Source organism: Chenopodium album, chromosome 15 (genome assembly GCF_948465745.1).
Source record: "Chenopodium album chromosome 15, dcCheAlbu1.1, whole genome shotgun sequence".
Lineage (NCBI taxonomy): Eukaryota > Viridiplantae > Streptophyta > Magnoliopsida > Caryophyllales > Amaranthaceae > Chenopodium > Chenopodium album.
In genome coordinates, this window is record NC_137848.1 from 5888064 (window position 1) to 5907453 (window position 19390).

Here is a 19390-nt window from a genome sequence, read left to right on the forward strand (position 1 = left end):
GCAAAAGTCAAATTGGTGCATTTAAAAAAACGGAGAGAGTATATAATACCTGTTCAACTTCGGCTAATACATATTATAATGTAGGAGGTCATTTATTATAGTGTTATTTAAACTATTTCAATTTCCTAGGATTAATTGACAGGTTGTAGTTGTAATGTAGAAGCTTTTAATATTCGATTTTCAAATATGTTAAATATGGTATGTAGCTCTAAAAAAAAAAGACATCATTCTTGCATTTAGGTGGGAAAAAATTTATTAAGAGAGTGACATGTGGATAGTGATGACATTAGCATACTCTATTTTAGTAATAGTTAATAATTTTTATTATTTTTTTAATTATTATTTTGTTATTAGGTGACTAAATTTATTAGCATATACTTTGTATTTGTTGGTGTAATTTATCAGTTATTAATTAGAAGATAAAATAAGATTAAAGATCATGTTTGCAAAATTAGATATATCTTTACAAATTAGAATTAGTTCTCCTAGTTGTATTAGGTTTTGACGTACACGATTTTTAGGATAATTACTTAGCTTATAATATGTGTAATGATGTTTAATAATGCAAAAGTTTGATGTTTGTATGATGTTTAATGCAAAAGTATGATGATTGATTGATTTGAAATTTATAAAGGTCAGCATAAGCCTATACTTGTATATTCTTGGTCTTGTTAAGGTTTAAAGCTCGTGTAAAAAGTCAAAATAGTCAAAATAAATTTTGTGAATAGTGTCAAAAGTTAAACTTGTATATAAGTAAAGGGAAAGGAGTGGTGTCCACCTTAAATTTATAATATGCCCTTATAGTTTTAAATAAATTACAATATATTTATAGCCTACAATTATCAACAAAAAGGTAATTCGTGATATTAATTACACAATTTTTTCTTACAAAAATCAATCTAAATACCCATACTAAAGTGAAGTATTTTTTGGAGGAATTTTCCCTGCTTAACTCTCTTTTTTTTTTTTTTTTCCAAAATCATTATTTTAATATATAAACTTCATTATCATATCATTAATAAATAAAGATGGTCTCGCAGTCAGGCCATAAGACAGCGGCACTTGACATTCCAAATTTTCGCCAAGTGTTAAGCCACGTAGGCAATAGATAGATTTTATTGTGATTAGATTAGATTTGATAGATTCGTTTAGGATAAAAGAGTATACATAAAATAATTTATATTTCTTTTGAAAAAAAAGGGTACTATTGTGTCACATATGATGCTAAGTAAGTGAATTTTGAATAGGTTTTTTATGATAAAAATATTGTATAAAGTTTTGTTATCGATAAACTTCTAATATTTCATACACTTCGTATACAAAATTAATATTAGCTTTTAATAAATATCATATAACTCGGTTCTACTTCTATCATAAAATTCATTTTAAAAAGAAGATCTATTTATAATATATTCAATTTATTTTTAAAAATAGAAAATCAGTAAAAATTAGTTTTGACCAGAAAAATAATTTTAGTTTGGTAAAAATATTTTCAGTTTAGTAAAATAACTTAAGTTGAATTAAAAATAAATAAAAAATCAAATTAATATTTATTTTATTTTATTTTTTTTACTTTTACCAAAAAAAAAAAATCGAAAAATTATTTTTTACCACCAAAACTTCTAAAACTTAAAAAATTATTTTTTACTACATGCCGTCGAAATAACCTGTAAATCTAACGAAATTTTTTAAATTGTTCAATTTTCGTGCCAAACACATGGTTTTTAAGGGTTTTAGGAGGGCATTTTGGGCCTTTGGGTTCGATTTGAGGTTAGAATTGACAAAAAATGATCGTAAATGGCTCGTTTTTCCTGCTTAAAAATACCTCGTTTTGCGTAATTTTCGATCCTTTTTTTCAGTTCTGACCTGAATTTGGATGTTTCCATAGGCGAAAAATGCCCTCCTAAACCTTTGAAGAACATGTTTTGTGCACATATATTGAAGAATTTTTTAAAACCGTTAGATTTAATGGTTTTCTTGACGGTAGATGGTAAAAAACAATTTTTAGAATTTTTTTGGTGGTAAAATAAAAGATTTAGAAGTTTTGGTGGTAAAAAACCCCCTTTTTTGTGGTAAAAGTGAAAAAAATCCTAATAATAACATAGATTTCTATTTACAAACAAAACTATAAAAAGTACACCTTTTTTTTTTTTTTTAATTTTATAAATAAGCATATGATATCATATGTCTGAATATTCTGCATTATCAAAAGGGATTATATGACCGTATTTAACAGTAAAACCAATAAATTTATTCTAAAGTTTTATCGAAAATATGGGCATCGCCTCGGCACAAAATTAGTTTACAGTTACTATTGACTGTTATTTATATAAAGATTTCTATATTCTATTAACACTCCGTATTAAGTTAAAAACCGAGCATCCGAGCATGACCGAGCATTATCTAGTCACTTATAAAGAAATGTTTTTGAAGGAAAAAACATGAATTCAAAGTAGCAAGATTAGTCACACTAACTCGAACTATATAATCATACTAATACTCAACCTAATTTAATCAACCCAAAAGTAGAACTAACTTATAACGAAGTCACACATAATTTTATAGATGTTTGAAAGAAAAGAAAAAGGAATTCCAATAATTTGCTTACGCGTAACAATTAAGCATATACATCATCAATTTTTGTTAAAAACTAAGCTAAAATTGGAACAACTTATCTAGAATATACGAGACGCCGTGGGAGATGTACCACTGCCCTAAGTCCGAATTCCCCCTCTACGGTGCGGCAGGACTGTGGGATTCAATTCTAGGGTTAACGTCTCCTCCTCTAACTTCAGTGCATTCTAAAGAGAGGAGTAGGAGTGTCTCTTTAAGAAGTATATAATATGAAATAGATCGTGAGGTCGAAAGAATTGGAGTATTAGTTTTTAAGGAGTACTACTTTTTATTGCTTCTTCTTAATGTAATATAAATAGGAAAAATTGATGTTATAATACCATAATTAAGGGAGAAAAGTCAGGGAAAAATATAAGAGCAAGTCCAATGACAAGCTAATTTGACAATTAGCTTGCCATGCCACATAATCTTTTAAGGTAATTAATCATTTTAGCTACTGTTTGCTTCAATGGCTAGCTATTAGTGTAGTAGTAGTTATTGGATAGAAAGTACATGGAAATAGCGTAATTAGTGCAATGAGCATTTTATTTTGGCAAGTTTAATTCCCAAGCAAATTAGCTTGGCAAAGCGCCAAGCTAATTGAGATTTCTAGCTCCAATGGTCAAGCTAGTAGCTAGGGAATTGTTGTAATTGCAAGCAAATCTTTAGCTACAACTATTGGAGTTGCTCTAAGGAACATAGATGTTTATGCCCAAATTATTGTAATGAATAATTTTGGGGGCTAAAATAGAAAATATTATTTAGTGGGTAATATTTTATGGCTGAAAATACGTTACGCAAAATATCTTTTATTAACTAGAAAAAATCAAATAAGTTTGGAGCAATCAACTCTAATCATCTTTGTATTTTGCAAATAATTTCTTAATGAAAAAAGACAAGAAAAAAAAATAGGCTTTTAAAATTCACATGTTTACATTATAAATAATTTTAAAAAGGACATATAATTTCTCTTATAACATTGAATAATCACACTCGCTTACACGCATTTTATCTCTTCTTATACATATTGCATTCATAAAGAGCGAATATAGTGATAGACGTAATTAGACTACCTAAACCTCCATTCTAATGATTCTAGTCAAAATGTTTACGTATCATATCATATAATTGTCCTATCAAGATACCAATTACGGGGTGTACCGTGGTACTAGACACTACTTACACCTCACTTGTAGAGTTGTAGTATTATTAGTATACCAAACCAAGTATTAAAATAAACAACCACCAAAACCATCAAGATCAAAAACAAAGTTCCTTTTTGTGGTAAACTATCTTTGTTTTATCAACAAACCAATTTCAGAAATTAAAATTTAAATTAAAAAAAAAATAAAAAAATGGCCACTAAAAAAGGCTCCATTACACGTGAAGCCCCTTTCTCTCTCCTATAAATCCACCCACACCCTTTCCTCTTCCAGAGACTCCATTACAGCAACTCCTACATTCTCCAGAAGCTTCCTTCTCCGGCGGCGGAGTTCCGGCGATTCCGGCGGCGATTGCGGCGGCGAGTGGGCGGTGCAACCAACAGAGAGAGTGAAAGTGCTGCTGTATGTCAATTGTTGAGTACTTTGCTGACGATAATTACTATTACTATTACACTGGGATCTCTAATCCTCTTCAATGGCCTCAACTTCGCAAAAAACGACGTCTTCTTCTTCTTCTCCAATCTGCTGCAATTCCGGCGAGATCCGTGATTCTTCGCCGTCTTCCGTCGTCGTCGATCGGTCTCCGGTCACCGATGATCGGATTGTCGGTGAGAGACAAGCGAGTTTGATTCATCCTGTTGAATCGCTTCCTGAAAGTCCTACCGTAACTGCTGCTTCCAAAGCTAAAGGTTGTTGCTCTCTCTTGTTTCTAGAAGTTTCGTTGATTTTTAATTTGTGAATTGTGCGAGAATAAGTTGCGATTCTATGCATTTTGCTAATTTGTGCTAATTTCTCGATAAAAGACGGTGAAATTGATGATAATGATCATCATTATTGAAGCTTGTTTTGTCGTACTATGGAGAAATTTAAATTTAATCATTTTGAAGTTTATCCGATTAATTTTAATCAAATGGATTAGATAATGTTTATCAAAATGTTGAATTAACTATCGCAAATTCATCCATAATTTTGTTTGATTTTGCAGTTGTTTTTTTAAATTTGATTTGTTGCATGGAAGCTAGTTTTCAAGACTGGGTCAAGAAAATGTTAGAATTAAATATTACTGAGTTTTATTCGTGCATCAGACTAACTGTGTAATGGTCTTTGCCAAGTGGATTTGTAAATTCGTAATAGTTCTTGAAGTTTTGTGGATGAACTTGATTTATGGGATAGACATGAGCTTATCGATATATGATTTAGTGATTTACACTCAAACAGAGCTCACAGAGAAGCGTCATTTGTCCATCTTGAATAAAATTAAATAGGAAACTTCTAGTACGATGTTGGTTGATGATTTCAATGGAGTTGTCAACAACAAATTATAACTAGAGGCCTTATTGAGTATAACTAAGAGTCTAGAAATGCATGAAAGTATGAGACATGTTGAACTATTCTTTGTAATCCATATCATGTTGTCAGCCAGATAGTTGCATTAAAATCCAAGTTATCCAAGAAGTAAATTAAAATAATACGAAGTAACAAGTAGATGATTATTTCGTTTACTCGATTTCTTATCAGAGATTCTTTAGGTCTTGCTAGAGAATGATTTCCAGGTATTAAGGTCTCTGGTTTTTGTTGACTTATCTTCTTCTACCCACCATTGCAATAGTTCTTGCATTGTGTTTGACTAAGTGATGATGTTCTGGCTCCTCTGGGAGCTTTGAGTGAGTGTCTGTATTACGCGGACTGTTGGTTTCATTTATGAAAGAAACAGGCTTGTTTGAAAATGGATGATTGTAGTTTCCTGGTTTAACGAAATAACATATTCTTTTGTTATCAAGGAAGAATTTGTGACATTTTGAACTTAAGTAAATTTTGTGTATTTGATTAATTAAGGGGTCACATATGTGATTGTGATCCGTCCCCTTTTCTCCATCCTTGCGCTCTATTTGTCTCTAACTGTGCTACTTTGACAGGGGCCTCTTTGCCATGGAGGGGTCGAACAAGCCACCCATTGGATCCATTATCAGCTACTGAAATCAAGGTGGCAGTTGCTACTGTAAGAGCTGCAGGAGCAACTCCGGAGGTTTCTTTCTGTTTGACTTGGTTGTATTTTCTTGGGTTTGTGGTTGATTCATTAGAATAACCAAATATTTGATGCATTGTTTTTTTTGGATCTCTTTCATGTTTGTTTTGTCAGGAGAGAGATAGCATGCGGTTTATTGAGGTGGTTTTAGTGGAGCCAGAAAAGCTTGTCATTGCTATGGCAGATGCATATTTCTTTCCTCCTTTCCAGCCCTCTTTGCTGCCCAGGGTAAAAGGCAGGCCTGTAATACCTTCTAAGCTTCCCCCGCGTCAGGCAAGACTCATTGTCTACAATAAAAAGTCAAATGAGACTAGCATATGGATTGTTGAACTCCTCGAAATTCATGCTACTACACGAGGGGGCCACCATAAGGGCAAAGTCATTTCGTCCAAAGTTGTCCCTGATGTTCAGCCTCCCATGGTATGTGCTGCAACAACATTTAGGATTATGTTTTTTCCTTTCACAAGTCAAGTGAATAATGCTTTATCTTGTGATGTATTTCTCCATGTACTTGATATTCATCCTTCTCCATTGTCAATGGATGTAATGCGTGTGTGTGTGTGTGGATGGGAGATTGGGATTTTGCCCCTCATGCTTCTTGAATAAAACAAGAAGTATCAATGGGGTTGGTGCTTTAGTTGGTATCTAGTATGATCTGGTCTTGTTCGCCATCAGTTCAGTCCAGCACTCTAGCTTGATGGTGTGGAAAAAGGTCAAAAATTGATCATGGATATTTTGTTATTCTTACTCTGAAACACTTTGTTTACACAGTATCATGAGTAATATGCTTTTGCTGTTGTTTTCACTACCAAATTGACATTATATACTCCTTTCGTTCCTGAAATTTTAAATCACTTTCTGTCGTTGGGTTTTTAGAAAATTTGACACGCTCTTACTTCTATTCCATATTTAGCAAGCCTCACTTACTACATTATCCTTTCTACCCCCAGACTTTTTAGCTCTTTTCACTCACTCGCTTACTCTATCCACATTTTTTTTTATTACATCTGCCTTTGGCCCACCTATATCTCTCTTGCTTTATCCTCCGTATTCTCAGTCAAACCTACTCACTTTTCCTAACTTTTCTTGAAACAGTAGTCTACATTAGCAATTTCATTTAGTCATTATATCTTTACAAAATATACATTAGTAAGTGACATAAATCATTTATATATAGTTACCAATGGATATGGAAAGAAAGGGATTTATGAATGATCTATCTCACGATTTCATATTGACCAAAGGCTGGGTTCAGATTGTTAACAGCCTCAATACCACACATTTGTTATTATTTTCGGCCAAGTTGATTTTTTTTTATTTTTTTTTTAAATTTTTTTTGGTAGTTGTTATGATGAAGTTATTGGACATTGTCCCTGAAAGGTTGTTTGTACCATTCTAGAGTTTTTGTGGAGACATGTTTGGGGGAGAAAAGAGAGAGAGAGGGGGGGGGGGGGGAGAGGGTGTAGGGAGGAATATAAGCCCAAGTATACACACCACAGTGAGGTCCAACTCCAAATTCAATTGGCAATGAATGTATTAGCCTGTTAATTTTTCGTATTAGAGTACTCTATAGTCTATAGGGAATCTCATTTTCCAATTTGGGATTTCAGTATTTACCCAAAAAGTGCCTTTTTGTTTGTGAGCAATATAATGATTAGTGTCATGGCCTCATGGGGTTACATCTTTTATGACTGGCTTCTAGAAAATGGCTAAGGCTCTGCTCTCTTCACCTTATATGGCCCAACTTTCTACTTTGACTTCAAAAATGTTCTCCTTAAGCTTCTCATTCTTAAGTGATTCATATTAAAAAGCATTTCTCATATCTCATGGCGAAGAGATTAACTATTGGACAAAGATAGATCTTGTTACTTGTTGATAGCTATAGCTGTGTTTTTTCATTCTTGTTGTTTGTTGTGTGCCCATAGTTGTCTATTTCCATTTAATATCTTCCCGTTTCTTTTAATAAAATTGCAGGATGCTGTAGAATATGCTGAATGTGAAGCAGTCGTGAAGGATTATCCTCCCTTCCGAGAGGCAATGAAAAAGAGGGGTATTGATGATATGGATCTTGTTATGGTAGATGCATGGTGAGTTACAGAAAATTAGTACTTGCTTTCAAGTTTAGCAGCTTTCTTTCGTCTGCTCATTTTCCTCTTTTTGATCTTTAAATGAATCACTATCGTTACCATTACTGTTCTGCAGGTGCGTTGGTTATCACAGTGAGGCTGACTCTCCAAGCCGTAGGCTCGCTAAGCCCCTCATCTTCTGCAGAACTGAGAGTGATTGTCCAATGGAGAATGGTTATGCTCGTCCAGTTGAAGGAATCCATGTTCTGGTTGATATGCAAAATATGGTATTGGTTGAGTTTGAGGACAAAAAATTTGTTCCTCTACCACCTGCTGATCCATTAAGAAATTACACACCTGGTGAAACAAGAGGAGGTGTTGATCGAAGTGATGTAAAACCATTGCATATTCTTCAGCCTGAAGGGCCCAGTTTTCGAGTGAAAGGCCATTTTGTTGAATGGCAAAAGGTGCTTTATTGCTTGTTTAAATTGCTTTGTAGCATAACCTTGCAAGTGCATCTATGTTTTTAAACTGTCATACTGAATCATACTTATTGTACTTAATTGTCTCTCTTATTTTGCTTAAATTTGTTTGGCAGTGGAGTTTTCGTGTTGGATTTACTCCTCGGGAAGGATTGGTTATACATTCTGTTGCATATGTTGATGGAAGTAGAGGCCGCCGTTCTGTAGCTCAGAGGTTAAGCTTTGTTGAGATGGTGGTTCCTTATGGTGATCCAAATGAACCACATTACAGGAAGAACGCATTTGATGCTGGTGAAGATGGTCTGGGAAAGAATGCGCACTCTCTGAAAAAGGTTAATATCTGCCCATTGTTAGTCTGCTTTTCTGATTACTTGGGTAATCTTAAGCCAAATTCTTTGCTGCTTTTTGGATAGAATATGAAGTAACTGTGTTGTTACATTTTCAATGCTGCAGGGTTGTGATTGTTTAGGCTCTATCAAATATTTTGATTCCCATTTTACAAACTTTACTGGAGGTGTTGAAACAATTGAAAATTGTGTCTGTTTGCACGAGGAAGACCATGGAATATTATGGAAGCATCAAGACTGGCGAACAGGGTTAGCTGAAGTGAGAAGATCTAGAAGGCTTACTGTTTCCTTCATCTGCACAGTGGCCAATTATGAGTATGGATTCTATTGGCACTTTTACCAGGCAAGTTGTTTTTTTTGCCTGTTTCTGCAATGGTTCTATTTAGTGCTTATTTACAAAAAAGATTCAGCAGATTGCACTTTCATGGCAGTACCAAGTTTTGACTATGTGGTTAACAAAAATGCTGCAATTATACCTCAAAATAGGGAAATGTTCTTACCTTGCCCTTGTAAGTTAGCCGAAACAAGATTTATCAAGCTGACAATTTAGGGTACATCACAGGATATTGCTTTCCTTGACATGTACCATTTCTTAAGAAGTTAAGCTCCTAGATCCAACCAAGGAATCATTTTGTTTGGTTAGTAGACAAAATTTGAAACTTTGTGAGTGTTTGATGGTTGGATCATTAGTGATTGTAAATTAGTTAGAAGCATAGCTCTGTAATCTGTTAGCTTTATGGGAAATAGTTTCTGATTCTGTGTCTCCACATTTTACTTGCTCTTATATGGGAACCTAAATGTTTGAGTTGTGTCTTACAGGATGGCAAGATTGAGGCTGAAGTTAAACTCACTGGGATTCTCAGCGTTGGAGCACTTCTGCCTGGTGAAGTACGAAAATATGGTACTACAATTGCTCCTGGGTTGTATGCACCTGTACATCAGCACTTTTTCGTTGCTCGTATGGACATGGCTGTTGATTGCAAGCCTGGTGAAGCTCTGAATCAGGTACTTCATGTGATTGCAAGTTATAGCAATATTTTTTTTACATATGCTCTTATGGATGCATTGGTTTTGCATCCTATATGGTAAAGTTTTATTTTTTTAATAGTATCAGCTTTTGAGGTCAAGCAGTAAACTGTACACTGAATTTCCGAGGCTGTGTTGTGTAGTTGATATGGAGAAAATACAACTGCAGTATGCCTGTGACCTGGGTGCTGACATATTTGTCTGACTGTCTTCTTAAGATTGGCAACTTGTTCTATTGCAATGCTCTATCATTTAATGCTTATCTGCTCTCTGCAGGTTGTTGAGCTGAATGTCAAGGTAGAGGAACCTGGGAAAGACAATGTTCATAATAATGCATTCTATGCTGAGGAGAAGCTACTTAGATCTGAGTTACAGGCAGTGCGTGATTGTAATCCATTGACTGCCCGCCACTGGATTGTAAGATACTGACCCTTTGAAGTACCTCTTAACTGCTGATGAACCCCCACCCCCCCACACCCCCCACCCCCCCACACCCCCCACCCCTCTTAATAAATTGAGGAGTTTACCAATGCTAGCTAGCTCTACTTTGGAATACGTACTTTAACCCTTACTATTCCCTCTTCTTCCTTCCTTCCTTTGGAGTATATTTTTACATTCTACAAAACATCTCTTCCCTTTTTTCGATTTCAATTTTAGTAATTTCCAAATTGATTATTAAGGAAATTTCGTACTTCTGAGAAGAAGAATGTTGACGTTGTTCATCGTCTGAAATTTCTTTGATTATCATTTTGTAAATTACTAAAATTGAAATTGAAAAAAAGGAAGAGATGTTAAGATATTTGTAGATTGTAAACATATACTCCAAAGGAAGGAAGGAAGGAAGGAAGGAAGGAAGGAAGGAGAGGGAATAGTAAAGGTTTAACTGTGTATTCCAAAGTAGAGCTAGCTAGCATTGGTAAACTCCTCAATTTAATCCTCAGAACCTGGTTAGCATTAACTTCTCAATTTATAGCTATTATTGTTCATAATAATGCATTCTATGCTAGCTAGCAATTGTGCTTTTGAACCTTTATCTTTTATTTTGCTCCTTTCTTAACATTGAGTGCAAATTTCTGAATTCAATTTCATAATCTAGGTCAGGAATACAAGAACAGTTAACCGTACTGGCCAGCTGACTGGTTACAAGCTTATGCCGGGGTCAAACTGTTTACCATTAGCGGGTCCTGAGGCGAAATTCCTGAGAAGAGCTGCCTTCTTGAAGCATAACTTATGGGTTACACAATATGCTCCTAATGAGATGTTTCCTGGTGGAGAATTTCCAAATCAAAATCCACGTGCTGGGGAAGGGCTGGCTTCTTGGGTTAAACAAAATCGTTCTTTGGAGGAGGCTGATGTAGTTCTTTGGTAAGTTTTCTTTCTGAACCGCAGGAGTGCAGGTTCTCAATAGGCTGAATAACTGCAGTTGCACTAGCATGTGTTTATAAATAAACATGTCTCAATTTTTCGTTTTTTAAACTCTTCTTTGGATTTCTCAAGTCTGGAAACTTTGTATGATATCACTCATGGCTAATCTTTATACATTTTTCCTAATCGCCAGTCAACTTTAATTTTTTCTTGTGCACCTACTCATGTTTCAAATTGCTGTAGGTATGTATTTGGGTTGACACACATACCGTGTCTGGAGGACTGGCCAGTCATGCCTGTCGAACATCTGGGCTTTACACTCATGGTAAGCTAATCCTTCTTTTGTTGGATCAGACTCTGCTTCACCTATTATAAAGAAAGGGAAAATTCAGTGTATACTAAATTCTGGACCATTCTGTTAACTATATAACAATTTGCTTTATTTCTGAAACTTTAGTTTATTGTAAACTTTAGCTAATAGAATAAAAAGAGGTCATTAAAATTCTTTCCTATGACATCACAATTTCATATCTAGCTCCAGATCCAAGGGACAATCAGAACATAGACCACTTAGCCAACTATCCTATGACTTCAATACTCTGAATTGTTTGTGCGAAAAACATGCTGAGTCTTTTATCTGCTTCCTCTTATTGCTTAATGTTGATCACAGATAGTATGTTTTTAGCCAGTTTCCCCTATCCGAATAGATACTACGGAGTACATACTCATGCTATCCATTTGTTTCTGCTTCGCTATTTGCAGCCCCATGGATTCTTCAATTGTTCACCTGCAGTTGATGTACCACCCAACACACATGAGTCTGATATGAAGGAAGCTAATGTTGTGGGTGCTAAGCCTATTCAAAATGCGATGATTGCCAAACTCTAAGGAAAAATATCTTTCTTGAGAATGTCTGTTTACTTGTAATTGCAGTGTCCATTAGCTTGAAATCTATCATTGGAGTTGCCCAATAATTTCTTGTTATAACGATGTCAATGGGTTGATCCCAATGTGAACCATAGTGTTTAGATTGAATATCGTTTATGATGGTACTTTTGTCAAAGTGCAATTTTCGGACACCTTTTTTTTTTTTTGAGAAAACAAATGTGTTAATTTCCAAAATGACCTTAAGAAAATTGGATATTATTAATTATCATTGTAACAAAAGGTACAAAATTGTTCTTTTAAAAAAAAAGGTACAAAATTGTTCATGGTGCTCTCCTCCATATGTTTCTATTACATATTTACATGTCAAATGTCTTTAATTTAATGGTAAAACTAAGTGTCATACCATCAAACTACATCATACTTTATGTCATTTTTCGAATGCAAATATTAATATGTAGTGAATGTCAATATGAAAAACAAATTTAATTACAGATAGTTGACTCATAAATTAAAACGTACTTTAATGCATTCCCATGTAATGATTCGGAGCATTGCCCAGACTTAATTACTAGTACTTTTATTAATAACATGACTTGATGTTCATAAGCTCCGCAGAATTTAGTAACTTAGTAAGAGGTACTCAATATTTGAATGGTTGACAAAAAAAAAAAAAAAAAAGAAAAGAACTTGAGAAATTGATTTCCTACAAAATATATTTGTGCTATGGTTGGCAATTTCATAGGAATTAAAACTTTCTAAAAAAACCTTCACTTACTAGTTACCATGGGAGTATTAGACATGTATTTTGATATTACAAAATTTTATATGTAACTGGCCACAACGTGTGGTCGGTATTATTTAGGGGTTACTCGGTAGGTTATAGGTTATTCGATCGGGAGTTTTTTTTATCAAGGGTTACCTGTTTAGTGTTTTGATGTGTGTCAGTTGACTGTACGGTATAGCTAGTCACATAAAAAAACGCGTTTTATAATTTTGAGCTGTAACTTGTCTCATATGGCATTCCTGAGAATGCAACCATACTTTGGTCTTGGTTTTATGCCCACAGAATACAGATATTGAAGTATCATCAATCTGTTAGATAGAATGCATGGCTTTTATAGTTCCACCTACTACAACCGTGCAAGCACCCCTTTTCCCCGGCCATTAATAATTACGGATTATACTGTAAACTTTAGCCCCAAAGAAGTACGTGATGTGTTCATTAGTTAGTTGAACACTGATTGATTTTATTTATTTTATTTTATTTTATTAAAAGAATGCAATGTTTATACGTAATCATAATTGCGAGCTTCGAGTGTGCAAAGAATAGCAAGGCTATAAGCCTATAAGTGAATAATTATCAAGCTACTCCCTTCTTTGTCACTTTTTTTTGTCTCATTGTAAATATATTGGTCAAATTTATAAAACTTTGACTATGAATTTCTCATTAATTTATAAATGATAATATATTCAACAATTTATGTACGATTTTATAAGAATCATCTTATTGTATAATTTATTTATATACAGAGTAGAATTTTTATGTGTATAGAAATTAAGATATACGGAGTACTTCATAATATATTTGAATACATATCTTGAAAACCGTAAACGTCAAATGAAACAAAAAATAAGGAATATGGGGAGTATGAAGCTATTTGAGTAAAATTAATTTTCTAATGGGTACACATCTTTAATTTTAATTTTAATTTTAATATTTAAGTTTTTTTAATAAAAGACAAGCTCTTAACTAGATTGTCTTCATCACAGGGTTTAGAGGCGGCATGTGGTTCTGGATGGACAAATATGAAATATCCACTACTTAATTAAATATTTAAATGATTGGATATTGGCTTACACCTACTTAATCAACTCATTTTCCATATCCAATCTTTAGTTTTTTAGCATTTTGACAATATATTATTCCATATACTCCCTTGGCTATAATATATTGTAATGTCTGTAGTTGTTAATTCGTATGAATTGTATCATAATGCATTTTGAATTATCATTCAAACAACTAATTAAAATTTAAAGGATGTTATTAAATATTAATGATTGTACTAATAGAAATTTAAGGATACATGCCATACATGTTATACGTTCAAAGTCTAAGCAGATTAGCCAATAACAATTTGAAAGTATTGCAAGAATTTGTGCATATTTACTAAATAATACTCCCCAGTGAATTTATTTATTATTATTATTATTATTATTATTATTATTATTATTATTATTATTATTATTATTATTATTATTATTATTTATTTATTTTTTTTTTTTTATTTTTTTTGTCACATATCTCTTAGAAGAAATAGCATACTCCGTAATAATTATGACGTATAAATAATATGAATCATTGAATTGATTTCATAGTTGGTAACTATTCAAAAGAAAATAAATAATGTTACCAACCAATAGTTTAAAACAAAATATAGTTGAAAGACTTGAAACTAAGGATGTCAGTGGAGCGGGTCAAGACCCGCCCCAGTGAGGCGGAGATGGATTTCGATGTGGCGGGTAGTGGGGCGGGAATGGGGATAAAAATCATACCCTCCATGGGTGATGGGACGGGGGTGGATTTTATGTTGTACTCGCCCCATCCCCACTTCATACCCACCCCGCCCCACCCGTCTTACTTCGTACCCGCCTCATCCCCACTTCATACCCACCCCACCCAACTTTGTACCCACCCCATACCCATATATATTATTACATATAAATATATACTCTGTACTTTTTTTACTATTTTAAATATAAATTCAGTAAAAAAAATATAGTAAAAGTAAAATACTTTGTAATAGACTTAAATTATGAATAAAAAAAAATGTGTAACTTAACAATGGTTTTTTTTTTTTTTAATCATTTATTGTAATATAGTTGTATTTAGACAGTGGGAATTAGGTAGGTCTTAGGTGGAGATTAGGTAAAGGTGGATATCTAAGTGGGGGGTGGGGCGGGGATGGTTTTGGGATTGTACCCGTCGGAGCGGAGATGGGGATGGATTTTGGACCCGTCGTGAGGATGGGGGTGGGGATGGGGATGAGAATGTTAGGTGGGGATGGGAATGAAAAAGCCAACATCCGTCCCACCCTGCCCCATTGATATCCCTACTTGAAACTAATCAAATTTAGGAGTTTACTATTATCGTCAATTATACTTAAAACAAGGAGATGGATAATTGGGTAGCATGCCAATGTTGAATTCATTTATAAAATAATCTTCAAGCTCAACATGCATTTAAAGTTGTCAAAAAAAAAAAAAAAAGTTGTCAAAAAAAAAAAAAAAAAACATGCATTTAAAAAGGGGTGGTGTTTGGTTGTTAGACCTCTTAAAATTTAGGAAAAGTTAGAAAATAACACCACAAATTTGCAAAAATTGGATTATACTTAGGGCTGGCCAAATCGGATATCCAATCCGATCCGAAATTTCGGATATTCGAAAATTTCGGATCGGTAATATATCGATCCGAATCCGATCCGAAAAAACCGGATATCCGATTTTTCGGATATCTGAAATTTCAGATCGAATCGACCGGATATCCGATCCGAAATTATATGTACTACATATTATTATTGGGAAGCTGAAGAAGCACATACTACTTCCAGAAGGTTCATTAAATAATTAATTTACATAAATTAGCAACATAAAATAGTGAACCTTGCTTGCCAAACAATCAAATTAATACTACTTCCAGAAGGTTCACTATTCCTCGTGAGTTTCACCGCCAAACAATCAAATATTCAAATTAATTAAAAATAAAAAAGAAAAAAAAATCATAAATCAACTATGCAACTTCAGATTTACAAGCCTCATTGAGTGAAACGTGATGAGCGACATCTGCCGGAACACGAAGTACACAAGAGTGGGCGACGGCTGCCGGAACACGAAGTACTCAAGCGATGAGCGGCATCTCCTGGAACACAATTGGGCTACGACAGAACGAGTGCGTGGTTGTGGATCTATGGTTGGCTGCGTCACTTTATTGAAGCGGTCATGCGGTGGGAGTTTCAGTGGCTAATTGATAGTGAGTGAGATTGTGGGTGGATAGGCAATGTAGTTTCGTGAGAGAGATTAAGTGAAAAGGCAGTGAGAGTTGCAGATTTTGAGGTCCTTTGAGCATTTGACAGATTGTATTATTTTTGTTAAGACTTTTAATTTTAATTTTTTTTAATAAAAAATCGGATCGGATTGGATATCCGAAATGTCTACATTCGTGATCCGAATTCGATCCGAAAATTTTCGGATATCCGATCCGAAATATCCGAGTAAAAATCCGGATTGGGTATCCAATTTTCCGGATTGGATTAGCCGGATCACGGATCAAATTTTTTGCCCAGCCCTAATTATACCACAAAATCTAAAACTTTTATTATAACACCACAAAACATCCCAAAATCTGGATTTCACTAAGCCACCAAATAACGGTTTTTTGGATGGAATCCGTTAGTGGGATCCACTATGGCCATGTGTCAATACGATATTGGTTTTAAAAAAGAAAATTAAATTATACAAAAATTTAAAAATAAAAGAAAAAAACCCTAAACTCTAACCCAGCCGCCAACCCACCACCGCGGCCTTGACCTCACCGCCGGCAACCTGCTCCCAGCCGTCGGGACCGCCACGTAACCCTCATAACCCAGCCAAACCCACCACCTAAACCCCATTGCTCACTAGTCGAACCCAATACAACCCTGAAACCAGCACTTAACCTCCGACAAACCCTTTGCCCACCAGCCGAACCCACTACAGCCCCGAAACCACCACATAACCTCCGATAAACCCTTTTCCCCACCAACCGAACCCACCACAACCATCAATCGTAACCCACCATCTTCTCTGATTCCCAATCGTGAAAACCATAACACATCCTCTTCTTGTTCCCTCTATTACTGTGCGCTCCGACGACCCTTTTTATGGTTATAGTCGAAGGTAGAGTTTTGATTACGAGGGGATGTGGACTTGTAAAGGGTGGGGCTGGTGGGTGATTGGGTTTGACGGGGGCTGGTGGTCATTTCGAAGGTGAAGGAGGAAGTTTTGGTGAGGGTGGTGGCTGGATACGGGCTTGTCGATAATGGGTTGTAGGGCTGTCGGAGGTGAGGGTGGTGGCTGGGTTAGGATTTAGAGTTTTTTTTTTTCCTTTTTCTTTTAATTTTTTAAAATCCAATATAATAGTGACACATGCCGATTATGGGGCCCACTAATGATTTTTTGGATGAGTTTTGTTAAGTGGTGGTGGAATCCATTTTTTTGGCTTTTATGTGGTGTTATGATAAAAATTTTAAATTTTGTGATGTTATACTCCAATTTTTGAAAAATTTGTGGTGTTATTTTCTAATTTTTCCAAAATTTTATTACAATGATACTAAATATCTACCATGGAACCTCAATTATGGGTACTTTAGTTGGCTCATTACTCACTAGAAGTAGTTGGTCTCATGATTTCGTGAGAGAGAAAAACAAAACTTCAATCTCAAATTTGCGACTTATTATTACTAGAAATTGTGTTATGTACCCGAGTGTACCGTACACCCGCTATACCCAGGGCCATTTGCTTATTTAATCAACAAATGAGAAAATAATTATTGCTCATTTGTTGATTAAATGAGCAAAACATCATTTGAAGTATCGTCATCAATGGTATTACCAGGGCCATTTGCTTATTTAATCAACAAATGAGAAAATAATTATTGCTCATTTGTTGATTAAATGAGCAAAACATCATTTGAAGTATCGTCATCAATGGTATTACCAATAGCTCTACAAAACTTAAAGAACCATCATCATCTTCCTCTTCTTTGTAATTTGATTCAGCATTATTATCATCAAATTTGTTTCTCTCTCCTAAAACTTCTCCCTTACCTTCCTCTCTCTTCAGCTTCAACAATGTCTAACTCAACTGAGTCAACTCAAACCTTCTTGCTTCTCCAAATCGGTTAAGCTTCAACTATGGAAGCTCAGCTATCATCTCTAGATCGGAACTTCGTCGTCGATCTCACAAATGCTGGCATAAAAGAACACATGGAGCTTCACAAGCCGCCGCCGACATTCTCGCAATCGCCGGTGATGTTGCAGGAGTTCTGTCACTAATCGAAAAAATTGATTTGGTTTGATTTGGCATGAGATGAGGAACAATTTAATTTGGTTTGATTCTCCTAAGTAATGGTTTGATTTGGCATGAAATGAGGAAGTTTGATTTGGTGAATGAGTGTTATGAGGAAGTTTGATTTGAACGAGGACGAAAGAGCATGAAAGTCCAACCAGGTAAACTAATCACAAAATTACGAATATGCCCCTGGAAGGTACACCCGGGTGTATAGAACAGGTTCCCATTATTACTAGGGGTGTCCATTATTCGGATAAAAACCGAAATCCAATCCAATCCAAACCGAATTATTAATTCGGATCGGATCCAAACTTTAAATCGGATCGGATCGGATTGAAATTTTTTGAAAATTCGGATTTTCGGATCGGATCGGATTGACCTTGTTCGGATCCAAAAAACCGAATTAACCGAAATATAAAACCACACTTTTACAAATAAGGATACATTATATTAATCATGTAAATTTTTTTTGATAATTACATTAATATAAACTATGAAAAATTATGTTTTTAATATTTGTATTAATCATGAGGAACTATGTATTTAAAACTAGGCTTTTCATAATTGAATTTTTATTTTTATAATCACTTAAGTCCCTAAAAAATTTGCAATGTATTTTAATTCGGATTTTCGGATCGGATCCAAATAACCGAATTTTATTTCGGATTGGATCGGATTGGATTCATAAGAAATTCGGATTGGATTGGATTGAAAAATCAAAAACCGAATTTTATTTCGGATCGGATTGGATTTGGCCTAAATCCAAACCGAAAACCGAATAGACACCCCTAATTATTACTAGTTGAACCTTCTCTATTCTCTTCCATTTGATAGATTCTTCGTGGATAAAAGTCATTATTTTCTTGGTTTCTAGTTTCTTACAATCAAAATTGTCATTTTCGTATTGGTTTGAATTATTGGGTTTATTAAGAGCTAAATATAATGGCGTCTTGTTTACTTTACCTATATATACTATATTGTTTAGTTACTTTACTATGTACTCTGTGCTGCTATGTATGAGTGAAAAATATCAAGCAAAGTTTGGTCTAGTGGTAAGATTTGTCACCTTATAATCTTTGGAATCAAATCCCATTAGAGGCACTTTGGGATGGGGATTCCCTTACCCTTCCCCCCACTCCCAAATTTTCTTGTCCGCTAACCCGGGTCGGGTTAGACCTGTGAGATATTCCGGTTTGATAGGACCTTTCTCCTTACCATAAAAAGTATGAGTGTAACATTATTTTATAAATTTATTATGTACCACAAAATCCACAATGCAATAATAACAATAACTTTTTTTTTTTTGAA

At 34.5% G+C, this 19390-nt stretch overlaps 1 protein-coding gene across 1 annotated transcript; it reads left to right on the forward strand.

Annotated features, from left to right (window-relative positions):
- The first annotated feature begins 3952 nt into the window (after positions 1-3952).
- On the forward strand, positions 3953-12299 carry LOC145582795 (amine oxidase [copper-containing] zeta, peroxisomal-like). Its single transcript, XM_081639817.1, has 12 exons — positions 3953-4465; positions 5693-5802; positions 5917-6222; positions 7777-7889; positions 8005-8335; positions 8467-8682; positions 8804-9040; positions 9517-9702; positions 10000-10140; positions 10820-11088; positions 11332-11413; positions 11851-12299. Exons 1-12 carry the CDS (start codon positions 4252-4254, stop codon positions 11974-11976), a joined length of 2331 nt encoding a protein of 776 aa, XP_081495943.1. The 5' UTR covers positions 3953-4251; the 3' UTR covers positions 11977-12299.
- Positions 12300-19390: the final 7091 nt, after the last annotated feature.